This window comes from Hoplias malabaricus, chromosome 3 (assembly GCF_029633855.1).
Source record: "Hoplias malabaricus isolate fHopMal1 chromosome 3, fHopMal1.hap1, whole genome shotgun sequence".
Taxonomy (NCBI): domain Eukaryota; kingdom Metazoa; phylum Chordata; class Actinopteri; order Characiformes; family Erythrinidae; genus Hoplias; species Hoplias malabaricus.
The window spans coordinates 31,294,023-31,315,755 of NC_089802.1; the positions used below are offsets into that span (position 1 = coordinate 31,294,023).

Sequence of the window (21,733 nt, forward strand, 5' to 3'; positions counted from 1 at the left end):
ATAAAAAGGGTGGTGTTTCTAATAAAGTGGCAGGTGTAATATTATTACTGACTGTAATTATGAGTTAGCATCAAAATAATAAGTGACTGGACTGGACTCCAACTTGAAGCAAAATGTTTATTGGTTTCCTCCATAGTGTTGTAGTAAAATACAGCTTATTGGAATGAGTGGATAGCTCGGCGTATAGCGTCAACATCATAACAAATCTTTGGCATTGGATCATGAACTTCACTCTGTAAAAAAGCCATACAACTACAATATGAAATATAAAATACATACGCAACAGCAGTGACAAGATATGCAGCATAAAGCAAATATATTAACAAAACAATTACAGCTTTCATTCCTCTGTATACAACGTCATATCCAAACAGCATACATTAAAAAATCTCTTTATGTCCATTACGTTTGGCACTTTTTCACCAACAAGAATGTATTGATTTAAAATTCATAAATATAAGCCAATGTAACAATTAGAGATTGTTAGGATATTTTGTAAACTATTCTGCTAGCTTTAAAACACTGTATGGTTTTTGAAGTTTAAAGGTGCTTTTTGTGAGATTTAGTGGCATCTAGTGGTGAAGTTGAACACTGCAGCCAGCTGAATAAACCACCCCACTCACCGCTCTTTTTCAAGCTGCTGCATCAAAGTTAAAAATCAATGGACATTCTCAAGAGCCTTGCAGCCATTTGTTCTTCTGAGGATTAAACACTATTGTGACCTTGGTTATGTATGTTATATTCCGTTTCTGCTCATAGTTTCCCCTAAAATGTACACATTGCATCTTTAAATGAACACTAGGTAAGAATTAGCACTTGTGCTCCTGGGCTCTGGCTACAGTTGCAGAGTGTAATCAACTTGTCCTGAAATCAAAAGACAGGGGGAAGTGTTTCTGTAAAGCTAAGCCAGGAGTAGCAATGACAGAGGGCCTATTCTCCCTATTACAGGTCAGTGAAGCATCACACTGATTTCGAAGCTGTAATTTTGATGAAAAAATAGTACCTAGTGTTGCCTTAAAGGATCAAAAATATAATCTTTGGCCATTAGAACGGCCAGCTTAGGCCTTGTTGAATATCATCATAAATTTAGATGATGATTTCTGTTCAAAAACAGCTGTAATGCAGTGATGTCTCTAATGTATTTGTACATGTGTGTGTGTGTGTGTGTCTGCTGACCAAAACATTATGACCGTAACAATTAGCCCTTGTCAAAGTAACTCAAACCTTTACAATCACCCATTTACCCTGCTTCCACCACACAATTTTCAGGAACTGACTGTACACCTCCTGCCTAACATATCTCACCCCTGATAATGTTACTCACTTCACCTGTCTGTGGTTTTATTCAGTGTACGTCATCAGTGAGAGTGAGTCCAAATTATCCAACCCCCCCCCCCCCCTTACTGAATGTAGTCAATGGGTAAAGTTATTTTCAGTGGTCTGCTTCTTTAGCTTTGTGCAAGAGCTACGAGAGTAATGCAGCTAAACAATGAATGGAAACATTTGTACCTACCCAGAAACAATTGGGCACAAGGCAGACACCCTGGACAGGGCACCAGTCCATCACACGGCATCACACACTCAGTTTCTCACACACTCACACCTGGACTGTTAGAGAAAAGCAGAACACCGGAGGAAACCCACACAGACACAGGGAGAACACACCTCCTCACAGACAGTGAGCCGAGGTGTGGATTGAACCCAGGACGCAGGACCCTGGAGCTGTGTGACATTCACATTGCCTGTTGTGCCACAGTGCTGCCCTCTGCCTATTATAATCAGTAATAAAAATCACCATTATAAAACCATTGTAACACGTGGTGTTAAAAGAACAGTCAACTTAAATATTGTTAAATATATCAATGTTCATTTTATAGATTTATTTATTAATTAACCACAAGATACTGTTTTTCCGCCACTCAAAGAAGTCCACTAGAGTTATCACTGTGGCTAGACAACATGAACATAAAGTTTTCGCTATAATAATGTGGTATGGCCACTCCATTAAACAAAATCTGTTCATGTGTATTCAAGGTGTTTTATTTGAGTTAAAAAAAGCATAGGGGGGACTTTTACTCTGATGGGACTTTTACTCTAAAAGAGCAGTTGCAGGAAGTAGAACTGACTTAACTGAACAATGTATAGCACTTGCTGTGTCTAAAATGGCTCTCTATTCCCTGCTCCCCATATTACTCACTATATACTGCACTATTATAGAGAGCTGAATTCAGGAAGTTTGTGAACGATTTTTGGAGCGAAGTAGGTTTTTACCAAACCTCAGTGAAGTGCATTATGTGTATTAGCTACTCACTAGCGTCAGCTAGTATACATGGGCCGTACACTTTTGGAGGTGCATTATAGGATTATTTGAGTGCACTGAAATTGTCCACTAGGCTTTTGGACACTACTACAAAATGGGGGAACCCCAAAATAGTGCACTATATAGTTTTGTCCACAGCAACTATATTTCTGTCCTGATATCATGATGTTCGGGGAGAATCGAAAAAAAAACCTGGGCACATTAATATGGAATTCAGATATTGTGAGGTGATCATAGATGTGCTTATATTGTGTATTTAACAATGCCTGCGATCTGCCCGGTATTTGAAATATTTCCCTATTTGCTATTCGCTAAATTAATTTATATACCGTGCACTATTATAGGGAACTGAATTCAGGAGGGTAGTGAATAATTTCTGACATTACCTCATGCGCAGTGCATTATGGGTATCCACTATCGACTCGTGAAAGTTAGTGTACATGGGCTGAACACTATTTTTTGAGATGCATTGTGGGATTTTTGAGTTCACTGAAAACTTTCCCCTATTTTTTCAGAGTACCACAAAAAAATATACCCAAAAATGGTGCACTATATAGTGAACAGGACACTGTTTCAGACACAGTGCAGATTTTAGGACCGGATCTGTCCAATTTTATAAATTTTCTATCAATTTTTAGCCACATTCTCCCTGTAGGTCTAGTGCAAAACTAAAATAGAATTGTTAAAGGAGTGTTAAAGCTCTATTTAGGTAGGACCTTCTTTCTATGAATATCCTTGATGTCAGCTGAAAAACACTCCCTCTAAATTTTGCATCCCCACACATTCAAACACAAACACACACACACATACACACACAGTGGCACAGCCTCTTCAGCCAAAGAGTTTGAGAAAGCAGGGGTGGCAGTACGGTTTGTTCTCCTGCTCCTTGAAGCAGCCCTTGCTGAGGGGCTTCAGACAGAAGTTGCAGACCAGGTGGTGGGGGTGGAACTTGGCACCCATGGCCGTGACACAGCGTCCCAGGATGGGTTCCCTGCACGCCTGGCACACACTGCCCCGGGACTGGTGATAGTGAGCCTCGCACAATGGCTGGCCCTCGTGCTCGAAGAAGCTGCCATTTACAAAAGGACTGAAACACTCCTGATCAGTATGGAGGAGACAAAAGCACACACCAACAGAGGAATTAGAAATGTAGAGATCAAACAAGTTCTCCAGTGATGCCACAGCCATCCATAACTCCAAAGCACAACTGACCTCAGTCTCTGTCTATACAGTAGGGCCCTCCCTGTACCCCACCAGCTAAAAAGCAAGTAAACCTGAAGTAAACGGGTAGTAAGTGATTTCAAACTTCAGTGATCTTACATTAGCAGTGTGAGGTGGACTTTCGTGTGTGTATAGAAGGAGAATTATATGATAGGAGAAACCTGCCTCTGCAAACAAAAAATATCACCCCTCTTTATAAAAATGTCCTTGAAATGTCTTTATTTTTTATCCCAGCCTTAATCTCAAGGCTACTAAAAGTACAATAATTGCTATATTGCTGTAGTACTGGTCTAGTCAGTACCTCCACAGATTTTTCAGCTCTTCTGACAGTCAGATTTTGAACAGTGAACACTAACCAGCTTCGTACAAAAAGCTAAACCCTCTAAGACCCCAATCTCACTCACCCTGCAAACGAAGCACTGTGGGTGCCACAGAGCGTTGAGTGCGGAGATGTAGTTCTCCATGATGGGCTGAGAACAGCCTTGACAACGTGAAGCAAAAAGAGCCAAGAAGCACTGCTGACAGTACTGCTGCCCCTCGCGATCATGGAAACCTGAAACAGGAGAACAGAGAACCTTAAAGGAACACTAGGTAAGATTGTAATTAATTTTTACAGCACTGTCCTTAAATCAAGGGGGTGGTTTCCTACCCAAAAAATTCCTTTCAAAAATTACATAGTGCAGTTTTTACAGTGCTGAACCTGGAGTAGTAATGACAGAGGCTGTTTTCTCCCTATTTTGAAGGTGTAATTTTAAGTTAAAAATACTACCTAGCGTTCTTTTAATAGCTGTTACACACAGGACATTTCTCAGACATAAGGAATAAATAAAGCAGAGTGTGTGTACAACTAAAGACATCTTGCATTTAGATTAAAATAATGTTAAAACTTTATACAGGCTCTTTAAAATCCCACTACCTTCATCTCCAAATGTCCGGTTGCACTTGACGCAGCAGAAGCACTCAGGATGCCAGTTCTTATCCAGCGCAGTGACCATTTTCTACAAAAAACAAGTACATATATAAAATGCCAATGATGCGAGCCACTGCTCTCACGATGCTTCAAAAGCTGAATGAGTGTAAATGGTGCCCCCTTGTGGCGGATTTTCAGCCTGCTAAATGTGAGTAAGTATATTAATAAGTTATAAGCTTGTTCTATACAAAGTACAAGGCCATGGAAGCTGTCAACTACTAACAACATACACTAGGGACTGATACTCTATTACAGTCCAGAATATTCCATAGTAAATGTGTTATGATTGTAATATACAGAGAAAATAAATATTAAAAAGCTCTTACGTGGAGAATGGGTTTGTTGCACTGAGCGCAGTGTGGTGAGTACAGGCTGAAGTAGTCAGGCTCGCAGTACGGCCGGCCGTCCTTCTCAAAGAAATTTCTGTTTCCCAGTTCACACTCACATTCTGAACATACAAAATGTTCTGGATGCCACACTCTGCCCAAAGCCGTCACCAGCTACACACAGCATTTATATGAGATACACATACACCATTACTCAGTAGCTTAATAATTTGGTATCAATGATTTTAGCTAAATCAAATTGTGTTCACATACATAAGTGCAAATATTTGGACACACCTTCTCAAACAAATATAATATTTAAATAATATAATAATATAGAAAATGTGCCATTTAATCCTTTATATGTAGTGAACCAAAGAATGGGAAGATGTGTTCAATTATGTTCACTTAAGACATCAATATCATAAAAGGATGTTAAAACCTTTACAGTTAGATATAGCTATAAAATGTATATTTTTCATACTTTTAAATTATTTTTAATAATTAATTTAAAAAGATCCAGAGTGGTATATCATTGAGAAATAGGTACAGTAACTTGTACATTTTAATAATCCTTATTATCCTTAACTAAAAAAAATCAGATTAAGTGTCTGAAGATAATGTCCTGACCTGTCCCACAATTGGTTTCTGACAGGCTGAGCAGTTGCCTTTGGAGGATGTTGACACTCCCTGCCTGCTCAGATCTGATTGGAGAAGACCCAGCATGCTGTCCAATGAGCCACCGGATGAAGCCGTGGGAAGGGCCACTGGCTGTGGTGGAGCAGTGACCACCGTGTGGACTGGCGCCACTGGCTAAAGACAAGGGAAGGACAGAGTCAGTGTAACTACTAAGAATATATACTTACCCCCCTCCAAAAGGTACATAGTGCAGTTTCAGTTGTGCTGAGCCAGATGTAGCAATGACAGAGTCTATAATCGCTCTATTGTAGGTCAGTGAAAAATCACAGTGATTTTGAAGCTGTAATTTTGATGCAAAAATAATCCATTGTCTCACCAAAGCTTGCATCACTGAGATGTCACTGAGAATATTACTGAATTTGATTGAGATTAAAATGCAACAAACACTTGAGAATGAACAGTGAAAGTGTGGAATAATATCCCAGAAGATTTCTTTGAACAACTACAAGGTGGTCTCTTAAAAAGCTATATTGAATTTATGAGTTAATAAATCATAAATGTTTATGTAACAGTTAGGTTTCTGTACTTTTATCAACACTGAAAAAGGAAAAACATATATTTTGACTGAAACTTAAGGGTCTCCTCAAGCACAGACTGTAGCTCATCTGCTACTGTATGATGCATCTAACCCTGTGTACTCCATTCATCGCTGGTCAGTTTCTGACCACAGCTCTGCTGCTGAAGTGGACAGTGCAGAACCTGTACTCACTGAGCTCTGGACCCTGAAGTCTGATAGAGACGCCATGAGTTTATCCAGTTCCTGAGTCGCAGATGTGGCGGAGGGCTTCGCTGAGCTACAAACACAAACACAGGTAACAGACGACATTATTACAAACAGGGCTTCACTTATAAAGCATTATAACACGCTAGAACAATGATTTCTCAAGATATTTTTGTATTTTGCTCAAATTTTGGACCATTTCTACAGGTCCATTCATTCTAATATTTATTCACACTTTGTCAAAGACAGGTTAAGAGTTTCAAATTCTGTTAAAACTAAAGTCCATCCATCCATCCATTATCTGTAACCGCTTATCCAATTTAGGGTCGCGGGGGGTCCAGAGCCTACCTGGAATCATCGGGCGCAAGGCAGGAATACACCCTGGAGGGGACGCCAGTCTAAAACTAAAGTTTTAATTAAAAATGAAACTTAAAAAATAATGTTCTTCTGACAGAGAGAATAAAAATAGTTTTATTCCACACTGTCACATATTCATTTTAAATGTATTTATTTAAATTACACTATGGACTGAGACTAGACTTCCGAAAGCATATATCATAAGTACTGAAGAGGTGTTTGTGATCTAGAACTAACAATCCAACGTAAGTATCTGATTTCAGTTAAGTTCTTGTGACTGAATGCCATCTAATCCTTACAGCAATGTCCCAACATTTAGAGTAAATACTTCCCAGAAAAGTAAAAGCTGTCACTGCAGCAAAAAGGGACTGAACAATCTGTTGACACCCTTCATATAAAAAGCACTGTTGGATGAGCAGGTGTCCACAAACATTTGTCCACATCAGTGTAATTGTTTGCCAAGTGCTGCCAGTGAAAAGTGACCACGTGGCAGAAGGCATGGGGATGGTGCTCCCTCTGCTGTTCCAGGATTACAACACAGAGTGTATGGGCACGCATCAGCCTTCATAAATGTGAGTGTTTACACTGGCAGGAAAACCGACCCGGAGGAGGAAGTAGGCTTCGGGGGTTTGTCCCGCTCGTCCTTTTTAGTGGTGGGAAACTGGGCCAGGATTTCATCTGGAAAACAGACAATAGGAGTGTAAGACAGGAAATGCATACATAACCACACACACACACACACACACACACACACACACACACACACACAATCAGTTCCAAACAAATCAGCTGCCACACTTCACTGATTTATTTACTCATCAAATCAGTAACAGTGTCATGGAGAAAAAAGAAAGCATTTATACATTCACTCATTTCTGTAACCACATAATATTGGATACTGGAAGCCTGTGCTAGCATTTCTCCTGCGGTATTGCTATCAGTGTGTGAAGAGTGGGAGAAGAGGTTTGCACTGACAATCCAACACAATGGGCAGCACTTTGAACACAGTTTATAAGTGGTCAGAAACTTGTAAATAACTCATGAAAGAATAAACTTACGTTAAGTTAAAACCAAGCACACCATTGTTTTTCTTGTGAAATTCCCAATATGTTTGATGTGTCACATGACCCTCTTCCCTTTGAAAAAACAAAAGTTGGATCCAAAATGGCCGACTTCAAAATGGCCACCACCCATCTTGAAAAGTTTTCCCCCTCCCATATACTAATGTGCCACAAACAGGAAGTTAATTTCACCAACCATTCCCATTTTATTAAGGTGTATGCATATAAATGGCCCACCCTGTATTTAGATATATTTCGTTCAAGTGCAAATGCTTATATTTGTGTCCATTTCCTTTTTGTCATTGCTCCACGTCCTTTCAGACCCATATTGGTGAAAAATCTTCTCACAGCGAAGGGGCAGACAGTAAGTTGAGGGTGTGTTCAGATCTGACGATGGAGTAGAGCTGGATTTTGTCCTCTCTCCGAGATGAAAGGTTTAGTTTCAGTTTATCTAAAGGCGGTGATTTTGGTGGGACGCCAGGTCTGTTCTGTGTCAAATTTCTCTTACAATTTTTATAATTTATTAAACTGCATTTTTTTGTTTTAAATGTGATTGTTACCTCTTCATTATTATCATCTAATATCTATTCTCTTCAGGAATATCTGCTCGTCATTTCAATAGCACGTGAGAATGAAGTGGCAGCTGAGGTGTGTACTGGTAGTGATTAATGTGACCTTAGTGCTTCCTCTAAGGGAAACACAACAAGAATTTAATTTCTAGAAACAGCTTTTATTAAAGAACACAGCTGTGACTGGGTGCTTTTAAGGGGTAGACAGAGTTCAATGCAAAAGTTGGGGTGCCCCTAGAGCTACCTGAGTCACCCCTTGGGTGGCCGTAAATTAATTAAACATGTCACACAAACCTGTTATGTTGAACTGTGTAGCGTTGAGCTCCTGAAGTAAATGATCCAGTTCACTGAGACCACCTCCCAGCACTGAGGATGAGGAGAAAGCCGGGGGCTCTGGAGAGCGGGGCGAGCGGGGCTTACAAACAGTGCTGAGAGAGAGAGACAGATAGAGATAAAGAGTGGGAGTGGTTAGGATGGGGAACAACTGCCTTTGGGCCTGGCACAGGAGGCAGAAACATCCGGAGTTGAGGCAGTAAGTGAATTAGCAAATAAATTGACAGTCAGTGTATCAGGAAATTGAGAATTAGGCTGATAAAAGCAAGACAGCTTTCCTGAATCCATGCCTTGCTAATGCTTTAGTACCTAATTATACATATAATTAAAAATAATTATTAAAAAATAGAGTACTATTAAAACTAGGCCTCCAAGACTTACCTGTAGAGTTTGTCAGGGTTTGGGTTCTGTGAGCCATTTGACTTCATTGCAGATGAAACTGTCTGTAAATGAGATGTATACAATTAAAAATAAGTGTTACAGGATGACTATAAGAGCTCAGCCTTCTGTTCAGATCACACAAAAGGCAAAACAAAGGGCAAAAGCACCTCAATGATAAGGCTAATTTCTGCTAGCACCCCTATGGGATTCTAGTAGTAGGTTAACATGTCGTTGTTGCTGTTGAAGCTGGTCAGAGATGTTCCATGTCTAAGTGAATTCATCCATTCATTCATTGTCTGTATCTGCTTATCCAGTGCAGGGTTGCGGTGGGTCCGGAGCCTACACGGAATCACTGGGTGAAGGCAGGAACACACTCTGGAGGGGGCACCAATGTGTTTTTCGAGTGTGGGAGGAAACAGAGCACCCGGAGGAAACCCACGCAGACACAGGGAGAACACACCAAACTCCTCACAGACAGTCACCCGGAGGAAACCCACGCAGACACAGGGAGAACACACCAAACTCCTCACAGACAGTCACCTGGAGGAAACCCACGCAGACACAGGGAGAACACACCACACTCCTCACAGACAGTCACCCGGAGGAAACCCACACAGACACAGGGAGAACACACCACACTCCTAACAGACAGTCACCCGGAGGAAACCCAGGCAGACACAGGGAGAACACACCACACTCCTAACAGACAGTCACCCGGAGGAAACCCAGGCAGACACAGGGAGAACACACCACACTCCTCACAGACAGTCACCTGGAGGAAACCCACGCAGACTTAGGGAGAACACACCACACTCCTCACAGACAGTCACCCGGAGGAAACCCACACAGACACAGGGAGAACACACCACACTCCTAACAGACAGTCACCCGGAGGAAACCCAGGCAGACACAGGGAGAACATACCACACTCCTCACAGACAGTCACCCGGAGGAAACCCACGCAGACACAGGGAGAACACACCAAACTCCTCACAGACAGTCACCTGGAGGAAACCCACGCAGACACAGGGAGAACACACCACACTCCTCACAGACAGTCACCCGGAGGAAACCCACACAGACACAGGGAGAACACACCACACTCCTAACAGACAGTCACCCGGAGGAAACCCAGGCAGACACAGGGAGAACACACCACACTCCTAACAGACAGTCACCCGGAGGAAACCCAGGCAGACACAGGGAGAACACACCACACTCCTCACAGACAGTCACCTGGAGGAAACCCACGCAGACACAGGGAGAACACACCACACTCCTCACAGACAGTCACCCGGAGGAAACCCACACAGACACAGGGAGAACACACCACACTCCTAACAGACAGTCACCCGGAGGAAACCCACGCAGACACAGGGAGAACATACCACACTCCTCACAGACAGTCACCCGGAGGAAACCCACGCAGACACAGGGAGAACACACCACACTCCTCACACAGTCACCCGGAGGAAACCCACGCAGACACAGGGAGAACACAACACTCCCACCTACAGACACTTTTGAGTGTCAATCCACCTACCAATGTGTTTTTCGAGTGTGGGAGGAAACAGAGCACCCGGAGGAAACCCACGCAGACACAGGGAGAACACACCAAACTCCTCACATACAGTCACCCGGAGGAAACCCACGCAGACACAGGGAGAACACACCAAACTCCTCACAGACAGTCACCCGGAGGAAACCCACGCAGACACAGGGAGAACACACCACACTCCTCACAGACAGTCACCCGGAGGAAACCCACACAGACACAGGGAGAACACACCACACTCCTCACAGACAGTCACCTGGAGGAAACCCACGCAGACACAGGGAGAACACACCACACTCCTCACAGACAGTCACCCGGAGGAAACCCACACAGACACAGGGAGAACACACCACACTCCTAACAGACAGTCACCCGGAGGAAACCCAGGCAGACACAGGGAGAACACACCACACTCCTCACAGACAGTCACCCGGAGGAAACCCACACAGACACAGGGAGAACACACCACACTCCTAAAAGACAGTCACCCGGAGGAAACCCACGCAGACACAGGGAGAACATACCACACTCCTCACAGACAGTCACCCGGAGGAAACCCACGCAGACACAGGGAGAACACACCACACTCCTCACACAGTCACCCGGAGGAAACCCACGCAGACACAGGGAGAACACAACACTCCCACCTACAGACACTTTTGAGTGTCAATCCACCTACCAATGTGTTTTTCGAGTGTGGGAGGAAACAGAGCACCCGGAGGAAACCCACGCAGACACAGGGAGAACACACCAAACTCCTCACAGACAGTCACCCGGAGGAAACCCACGCAGACACAGGGAGAACACACCAAACTCCTCACAGACAGTGACCCGGAGGAAACCCACGCAGACACAGGGAGAACACACCACACTCCTCACAGACAGTCACCCGGAGGAAACCCACACAGACACAGGGAGAACACACCACACTCCTCACAGACAGTCACCTGGAGGAAACCCACGCAGACACAGGGAGAACACACCACACTCCTCACAGACAGTCACCCGGAGGAAACCCACACAGACACAGGGAGAACACACCACACTCCTAACAGACAGTCACCCGGAGGAAACCCAGGCAGACACAGGGAGAACACACCACACTCCTCACAGACAGTCACCCGGAGGAAACCCACACAGACACAGGGAGAACACACCACACTCCTAACAGACAGTCACCCGGAGGAAACCCACGCAGACACAGGGAGAACATACCACACTCCTCACAGACAGTCACCCGGAGAAAACCCACGCAGACACAGGGAGAACACACCACACTCCTCACACAGTCACCCGGAGGAAACCCACGCAGACACAGGGAGAACACAACACTCCCACCTACAGACACTTTTGAGTGTCAATCCACCTACCAATGTGTTTTTCGAGTGAGGGAGGAAACAGAGCACCCGGAGGAAACCCACGCAGACACAGGGAGAACACACCAAACTCCTCACAGACAGTCACCCGGAGGAAACCCACGCAGACACAGGGAGAACACACCACACTCCTCACAGACAGTCACCCGGAGGAAACCCACGCAGACACAGGGAGAACACACCACACTCCTCACAGACAGTCACCCGGAGGAAACCCACACAGACACAGGGAGAACACACCACACTCCTCACAGACAGTCACCTGGAGGAAACCCACGCAGACACAGGGAGAACACACCACACTCCTCACAGACAGTCACCCGGAGGAAACCCACACAGACACAGGGAGAACACACCACACTCCTAACAGACAGTCACCCGGAGGAAACCCAGGCAGACACAGGGAGAACACACCACACTCCTCACAGACAGTCACCCGGAGGAAACCCACGCAGACACAGGGAGAACACACCACACTCCTCACACAGTCACCCGGAGGAAACCCACACAGACACAGGGAGAACACACCACACTCCTCACAGACAGTCACCTGGAGGAAACCCACACAGACACAGGGAGAACACACCACACTCCTCACAGACAGTCACCCGGAGGAAACCCACACAGACACAGGGAGAACACACCACACTCCTAACAGACAGTCACCCGGAGGAAACCCAAGCAGACACAGGGAGAACACACCACACTCCTCACAGACAGTCACCCGGTGGAAACCCAGGCAGACACAGGGAGAACATACCACACTCCTCACAGACAGTCACCCGGAGGAAACCCACGCAGACACAGGGAGAACACACCACACTCCTCACACAGTCACCCGGAGGAAACCCACGCAGACACAGGGAGAACACAACACTCCCACCTACAGACACTTTTGAGTGTCAATCCACCTACCAATGTGTTTTTCGAGTGTGGGAGGAAACAGAGCACCCGGAGGAAACCCACGCAGACACAGGGAGAACACACCAAACTCCTCACAGACAGTCACCCGGAGGAAACCCACGCAGACACAGGGAGAACACACCAAACTCCTCACAGACAGTCACCTGGAGGAAACCCACGCAGACACAGGGAGAACACACCACACTCCTCACAGACAGTCACCCGGAGGAAACCCACACAGACACAGGGAGAACACACCACACTCCTCACAGACAGTCACCTGAAGGAAACCCACGCAGACACAGGGAGAACACACCACACTCCTCACAGACAGTCACCCGGAGGAAACCCTGGTATTCGTGCAGTCAATTGAAATCCAAGAAATGATCAACTCCCTGGTTGAAATTGTAATAGTCATTCCTGTTAGGTTTGTGCCTAATCTGATATTAAGCCCTCAGTTCGGCTCCTGAAGGCCTAAGTAACAGCAGATTGTACCCAGCTGAAAGGCCCATATCTGTTAGGCACCACAAGACAGTATTATGACATTACTACAGGAGTGATAATGCTATTAACTATAAATGATATGGAATTTAGAAACTTGTATTTGTTTCTTTTCACGTTTTCCTCTCCACTGAGGAAACCGAAAACCTGGAAAAAAATATCACATGACTGAAATAAGGCGTGTGTCTCCTGTACCGTATTGGGGTTCACTCTCTAACCTGTTGAGGAGTGTAGGCAGGGGGAGGAGGACGGGGCTGTACAGTCTCCGGAGCACTGTTTGTCAATGTGTCTGAGTTTGCTGGAGGGTCAGAAGTCAAAAGGACAGGGCAGCGGGCCAGAGGAGAGGCAGAGCTCTCCAGATCAGCCAGGAGAGCATCTGCAGGAGAGAGAGAATCATGGTATTATCAGGGTTAAAAAGGAGGGACATTATTATTATTATTATAACTGTGAATATTAAAAATATTATTATTATTAATATTATTATTATTATTGATAATAACAACAATAATAATCATAATACATCTCTAAACAAGTTTATTTTCATGTCATTTATAAGGTATATTTTTAAGTGTAAAAATCATCTCCAACAATAAAGAAAAAAGATTTTAGAAATTACGAAAAAAAACAAAAAACTATAAATTAATACCTTTTATTTCATGTTTTTTGTTAAAGGAGAATTCAAATACATTCTCTGAGTTTATGAATAATTTATGTAAGTAGAGTTTTGGATTTAAGATTATGTTTTATTTACTACTGGTGAATCATGTTCTATAACAAAGTCCACAAAGCTTTTTATTTATTGATTATTTTCAGAATGAACACATTTTATCTCAGAGCCAGTACAAACAAGAATCTGCAATTTGTTATTTCTGTGAAGTTTCATTTAACTGACAAAAGCACAAAGACAGAATATCCAGTGTTTTCCCTGAACATTTTTTTCTTGTAAATATAAACACATTTATAACTTGACACCTGCAACACACAAAAAAAAACTGTGAAAGAATCGTTTACCACTACCACTAATTACACTGCTTAATCATTTGGGAACCGAGGATACCAATAGTTATATTTACAAAATAAAATTAATTTGTTCCGTGAAAACATGGAAATCTTTTCTTTGTGCTTTTTCTGTTAAAAACAAAACAATCTTCAAATGAAATAATACACAGATTCTGTTTTGTACACAAACAGCTCACACAAAAACTCAGAAGACACTCGCAGAGGTGGAACATAAATAAAATCTTTTTATTTGTGACAAGCAACCTCTGGTTCCAGTTAAGTAAATGGGTAAGTTCTTCTACAAAATATAATTTCGTATCAGAACATTAATGACTGTGTTTATGGCCTAACCATTCATTTATGCTGAAATAAGGAATCTATGGAATTCCCCTTTAACTATGCCCTTTTAAAATAGATGTTCATAGCCAAAAACAAGAACATAACTCTATACAGTCAGATGATTCACTGTCACAACCGACAGATGTGGCCATGGGTGTTGCCACTTTCTGTTCATTGAGAATCTGTGTTGAGCGACTCTCAGTTTAGCTAGAGTCAGATGATGTTCAGCATAGATACGTACTCTACATCTCTATTTATCACAAGGGGATGTCACAAAGCAGAAATCCCCATTACATAAAAACAATTCAGATATTAGTTTCCCAAATCAGCTTTTGGTTTGGTTATTGTTTTTGTCCACTAGGGGAAACAACCAAGCAGAAAAGTCTCCAGAATAGTCACGCTACTGATTTTTACCGAGTGTATACGTTCATAGCAATAGCGCCATCTGTTGGACAAAAACGTAGGCATATATTATATACATAGAACAGCCATACCTCTTTGTTTCTACATTCACTGTCTATTTTATTGGTTCTACTGACCACATAGGTGCCCTTGATATTTCTGCTATTACAGACAGTATTCCATCTTTGGGGCTGCATACTTTGTTTGCCCCCTTTCACCCTGTTCTTCAATGGTCAGGACCCCACAGGAAGACCACAGGGCAGGTATTATTTGGGTCGGTGTGTATCATTCATTTACAGTGAAAATTATGCGGTGCCGGTGTATTAGTGTGGTGCATTGAAAAACTCCAAGAACACTGCTGTGTCTGATCCTTTCGTACCAGCACAACATACACTAATATACCATCAACACCATGCATTTCACTGCGCATATATATATATATATATATATATATATATATATATATATATATATATATATATATATATATATATATACTACCCACATAATATCTGGAACCGCGTGCTTATAATGAAGAACATTCAAAAAACAGTAGGGACTGTAATGATTGTGGAAGTGATATGGTGATTACTGTGATGGTAGGATGTTTGTGTTTCTGGACACGGTCCAGGGACAGCCATTAAATGATTGTGGATAGAAACTGGGTGAAATTAGGTTAATGCAATGGCAAACAAAGCAAGCTGAAGGATGGAGATAAGTAAAAGAGCATGAGGAGAGACAGGCAGAGAGCACTTATGACAATATTACATATGCAGAGAAGTGGACACACACCCACTGGGCAAAACGTACCAGTCCGCATTTTCTAAAGTGCACTCACTATAAGAAATGGTGCCAAACTCGCCACTCGAAGCATCCTGCTGGTTTTATTATATCACTGAAATCTAAAGAAATGTGGAACAGATATTTAAAAGAAAAGTTCTCCCTGCCCACTGAGTCGTGTGTCCAAACCTGATAAGAGGGAGACCAGCAGACTGACCGGCATCACAGCTACGTACCAAACATAACAATGCGAGGGTTGAGGGGGTAGTTAGACGGGTCAGACATTCCTACAAGGAGACACACACAGAAGTGACCACACACATAGACAGCATGTCAGACACACTCCCACCAATCAGGCAGCCTTTTGGACACAAACCTTGGTAAGGCCAATCAGAACCTGGCCAATGATTGCAAGAGAAAACACAAAATACATGAGGGACAGGGAGGAGGTCCTGAAAACATTCCAGGGAGCCGAAGCACTGCCAGAGGCTTGAGGCCACACTACGGAAATGGCAGAGTTTTGGCAGAAGGGTCAGTGAAAAGGATGTAAAAAAGGAAGAGTGTCAGCCAGCTGATAGCAGAAATCATGTAATTATTTCCTATTAGCCTTTCACCAACTAATACAAAATGCCTGCTTGTCCAAATGCCAAAGGGATTGTACTGGTCTACATAGTGCAAATAACAAAGCAGTTATTGAATAGTTGTGGCAAAGTGGAAAACATGTTTTCTCTAGTTTGTTTTTACATAAATATTAATGGTTTCATTCAGAACTAATGGAAGGTTTAGATAACAAAGCAATTGGCCAACACAAATATTTTCAGCTGAGTGATAAAGTACTGGATTTTAATGTTTCTGATTTTCTGACACATTTGTGAATGAGTGATTGTATCCTTTTTACATTTCACTACGACAACATGCCCATTTTGAACACCATTTGTAGTTGAATCAGTGGAAAAAAAAGCCACATTTTGGACAAAATCCCATTTCTGTCCTGTCTGTTCATCATAAAATACTACCAAATAGGGAAGGGCCACTGATGCTAATGTAATTAACTCTGTTAACTAACAGATGCTCTCATTATTTAGCATTGTTTTGTAGAGAGGGACAATCCTACAAAATCTGAAATAGACTCCTGGCCACAAACAGATAAGACATTAGAATGAACCCTGTTATTCAATTGTTTCATATACCTTTCCAATGTTATATCTAGATCAAATCGTAACTAGAGTAACTCAACACACAGAATATGAGTCTGGGAATATTTAATGTACGTCTACAAACACTCTGTGTAATCACTATTACAATGCACAGAATCAATATGCTAAAACACAGAGTGTATACATGTTTCTACACAATATTAGAACCTATATTTTTTCGCTGCACTTTTGTGTCAGATCAAGTGCCCAGAAACTGAAAAAAAAAACTGTTAAATACATATGGGAAATATATTTTAAAATGTCCTATTTGCATTTTAAACAAGACTAATGCTAACATACAAATGTTAGCATTACATGAATGACCTGCACTTGAACTGCATGGGAGGCCTGAGGAAAATGTGTCTGTTGTTTTGTGTAACCATTAAATATTTGACACTAACCAGATCTGAAAATGAGCTCAACCACAACCGCTGAATGTAATTACAATTTATATTAACAGACAGACATTCTAATATGTATTTGTGTGTCTAAAGCAGAGATTGCTAACACCTTGTTCTAGTCTCATTCACCAGAAATAGTGAAATCTCCACTCTGTTAATGTTGGCCTACATTTCAGCTGTTACAATGACCAATGAAAATAAGAACTCCAATTCACTGAGTTGTTATGGTTAGCATAAGCAGCTTTAGCAGGTCGTCTACCGTTGATGAACACGATCACATTCATTTGTTTACTTTTAGAGCATTTGGCGGTCAGCCTTGTAGTGATTCATACTGTGTCTGTGAAACACTCAGAACCCCACATGCACACACACACAGACACACACTCACACACATGAAAAAGCAGTGCTCATATAAGGAGCTAAAATTCTTTCCAGTAGGAATTCTGACCATATTTAGAGATAGCTGTCTGCTTCTTTGGCGTGGCCTTAGAAAAGCAACACACACACACACACACAGGCTCAGCAGCCCTTGCCTTCCATCTAAAGTGTGTGTGAAAACAGACAGAAACCACTATACACACACACACACACACACGCACACACACACACACACACACACACACTCGTGGGCTGCAAAGAAAGTGAGCGTGGCCCAACCGGATGCTAAATCAAATCCAGATGTGCTGTAATGCTTAGTAAGCATATTTCTGGTCACTTAAATATGTCACACACACAGGCCTCATGGCAAAATGTTCAGATCAGATTTTGAATATGAAGTATTTTTTAATCTTGAGGAACTAGACTCTAAATGCTACAAGTTTTATCTGATAATACTCAATTCAGTTTTATTTATTTAGTGCTTTTTACAATGGTTGAAAATACTAGACCACTTCTGTTCATATCACATATTATTAGGAAACGGTAATGACTGAGACTGGTCCATAAGACCAGTTCATAAAACTCCTACAATTTAAACAATTTAGCATATGAGCAAACTCATGGATTTGAAAGTGGTGGGGTGTGTGGTGTTTAGTTGTGTGCTGCTGTTGTTAGCCTAATAGCTAACTTTGCGTAAAATAAATAGTAAAAACACCAAAGCTGGAAAAATTATCTGGCTAACATGCCTAGCATAAAGAATAAAAACACCAAAGTATTCATAATTAAAGTCAATTATAAGGAAGCTGTAGTAGTTATAAACCACATGGTTGCTGTCAAACCCCCCCCCCAAAAAAAAAGAACAAAAAAACTTGTATCTCCAAAATAGTAACTTTATAATATATGTAGTATTTCTATTGTTTAGTTCATCATGAATTTTTCACACAATATGAAGGACAGTTGCTGTGCTCAAATGATGTCACAAATATGAGCTGGAAAGTGCCTATGAAATGAACAGAATCAAATCCATAGACTATGAGGAGATTGCAAGTTTAGTTCCCAGCGATGCCACAGCATCCACAACTGGGAGTCTTGGAGAGTGTAATAGACTTCTTTCGCTCTGGGGTTTTTCAAACTTTTGCTAGGAGATGCTTGGAGAAACAGTGAAACTGAGCTTGTCTAAGCAGACAAGTTAAAACATTTTTTATTAAAGTGGTGGATACTGTGGATTACGTATTGTTGTGGATACTAGTATTTTTTCAGAATTTCAGATTAATAAATATGTACTAAAAATCTATGTTTTGGACAACACTCCCTAAATAAAAACAAGCTTTGAGCAGGAGGAAGAAAAAATGAGAGGAACCTAGGCTCAAAAAGGGAACCCATCCTGCTCTGTGTCACACAGATACAATGTTTCTTTAGAGCAGTGTCACAGAATAATTAATTTTGGTTCTTCTATGTTCCTTCTAAGACAAGAGTGGTTAGAGCATCCTTTTTAAAATCCAGTGTATAATATCTATACACTGAAATGTACTTTAGAGGAATAAAAGTGGTTCTACTATGGAACACCTAGAAGGAGCCCATTTTGTGACTTTAAATAGAATATATTTAGGATGTTAAACAGAAGATCATTCAGAATCATTGGGATCATAACAGCCTGTGACACAAACTGTGGCCCAAAGCCCACTTGTGCCACCAAACCACGACCATACTTCAAACCCTCCCGTGGTCAGGGATTAAGTCCCTTTCTGAATTTGATTGTAACTGAGTCTGACTGGAGTTATGGTCAGTTCTGCACGTTCTAAAAATCCTGGAAGTCCTGAAAGTCTTGGCTCTGGCTCAGTCTGGTGCCTCCCAAATGCTACCAGATGTGTCCGCCAGGGAGTTTGCTTCTATTCTGGAGTCGAGCTAACCTCCATGTGCTATGAGGCCATAGTTATTTGAGAAACATTGGTCATTTGCACACAAAAGAAAAGCTCAATAGAGCTATTTATACAAAAGGTGATGTGGATAGAGAACCCTTAAAGAACCATTTTAATTGTGTAATTAAGGCTCTACAAACACAAAGACAGATGTTTGTGCATCTAGTGGTCATTCCTAGTGGTCAAACTCCTCTAACCTGTGATAATCTATTGCTGGGGATCATGCTGTTGAGGTTTATAAAGTACTTTGCTTTTTTAATGTAAGCCAGTAAGCCATCCACTTTTCTGCCATCCCTCTGCCCCCCCTCCCTTCTTCCTCATCATTTTCTGTGCCAACCACAATCATGGAGAAGAAAAGAGAAACTGCCCATGTCCTTTTTTTATGGTCAGGGAATGTAAATATGAAAAAAGTACATACCCAAATCCTCCATCGCAAATTCTGAACTTTCTCTGCCGTCTAGATGAAGAGAAAGGCTCAGTTCAGGGTGTTGTAGTTTGTATTGTAGTTTATATTTTCAGCAATTATGAACTCCGTTATCTTGGGCAGCTCCTTTAGTCCAGGACTAGAGAGAGAGAGAGAGAGAGAGAGAGAGAGAGAGGAAAAGAAGGGAGGGACAGTTCCTCAGCCCCGCCCATTTCTCCGGCGGAGACTACGGCGTAGGGGCGTAACCTTAAAACAGCGGCGCTTTCCATCTGATAAGAGGACGTGCCAAAGGGCGGGGCCAAAGATAACGGTTCAGGGGCGCGTGGGTTTGACCACAGATTGTCTGTCTTTTTTCGGGACGGGGTTAGATATTTTTTTATCATGTCGCAAAAAGAACATGTTCAAAAGTGTTCAGAGAAAGAAAATATTTTAGGATCCACAAATAATCCTTATACAACTAATCTTAAAATATATAAATATTATACTATATCATAAATTAGTGTGACATTAGTCCTACATAGTTCAACAGTTCAAAGTTAAAGTATGCATAATTTTACTACATAATTAGTAACATAAGAACTTCAAAACATGTGGGCTGAATATATTTAAAAATAGAAAAAAAAAGAAAGAAAGCAAAAAGTGAGTCAATATATGTTGTTGTTTTTCCCTTTCATTTATTTCTTTAATAAACTCACTGAGTGTTCATTCTTAAAGAACCATGCATCTAAGAGTGAAGTTTCTGATATTTGATAGAAACATTAAACTCCAGTTGGGGTCTGTGAGTGAAGAAAAGCAGCCAGGAAGATTAATGATAAGATGGGGTCAGTTAAACTGATTCAAACCTGACGGGTGTTTGTGACGTAATAGAGTGGGTACGGCCAAACAGCTGCTCTTCAAGCGAAACTGGCGGATTAAGTGAGCTGAGGGGCGGGGTTTCAGTCTGCTGTCATAACGGCAGAGGGCGGGGCCCAAGTGCATCTACCACTCCCCTCGGTTCCCCGCTGGATGACGTCACCCTTCACATTCCTAGCCCATATTTGGCCTCGTCAGTATAAACATGAGAGATAGAGAGTAGAGAAGGCGGGAATAAAGTGGAGAAAGTGGCAGAATAGCTTCTCTACATCTGCAATGAACCTAGAGAAATCACTGCAAACATGCTATTAATGTTAATGCTAACATTTTTCTGAGGTGTCTGATTAACTTTTTATTCACTTTTATCCACTTACATGTATTTTACCAATCCCATGTTCAAAAAGTTTAAGATGCTGTGCAAAATCGTAATGAAAAAAGAATGCAATGATATACAAGTCAATCATATAGGAAAATATATGTACATTTTGACAAGATTTGATGCCAGCAACACTTTGACAAGAGTGGTAAAAATTGTGTAATTCTGCTAAATGAATGTTTAATGGAATAATCTATCTTGAGCATATATTTGTAAAGTCAGAACATACTACAATAATATGCATTCAATATTAAAAATTCCAAATTGAAATAGTAATACATTTTTCTCCGTAATCTGTGGTTGTGTTTTTACAACCGTTTCGGGTCACTGTCTGTGAGGAGTTGGGTGTGTTCTCACTGTATATGCATGGGTTT

At 41.8% G+C, this 21,733-nt stretch overlaps 1 protein-coding gene across 1 annotated transcript; it reads right to left on the minus strand.

Moving 5' to 3' along the window:
* Window positions 1–122: 122 nt before the first annotated feature.
* Window positions 123–20,261, minus strand: LOC136691647 (transforming growth factor beta-1-induced transcript 1 protein-like). The gene is made up of 11 exons (XM_066664310.1): window positions 20,126–20,261; window positions 13,512–13,669; window positions 8,959–9,020; window positions 8,539–8,672; window positions 7,217–7,292; window positions 6,246–6,330; window positions 5,468–5,650; window positions 4,838–5,011; window positions 4,458–4,539; window positions 3,946–4,094; window positions 123–3,418 (listed from the first exon to the last, which is right to left on the minus strand). The coding sequence occupies exons 1-11, from the start codon at window positions 20,136–20,138 to the stop codon at window positions 3,152–3,154; spliced, it is 1,383 nt and encodes a 460-aa protein (XP_066520407.1). The 5' UTR covers window positions 20,139–20,261; the 3' UTR covers window positions 123–3,151.
* Between the last annotated feature and the right edge of the window lie 1,472 nt (window positions 20,262–21,733).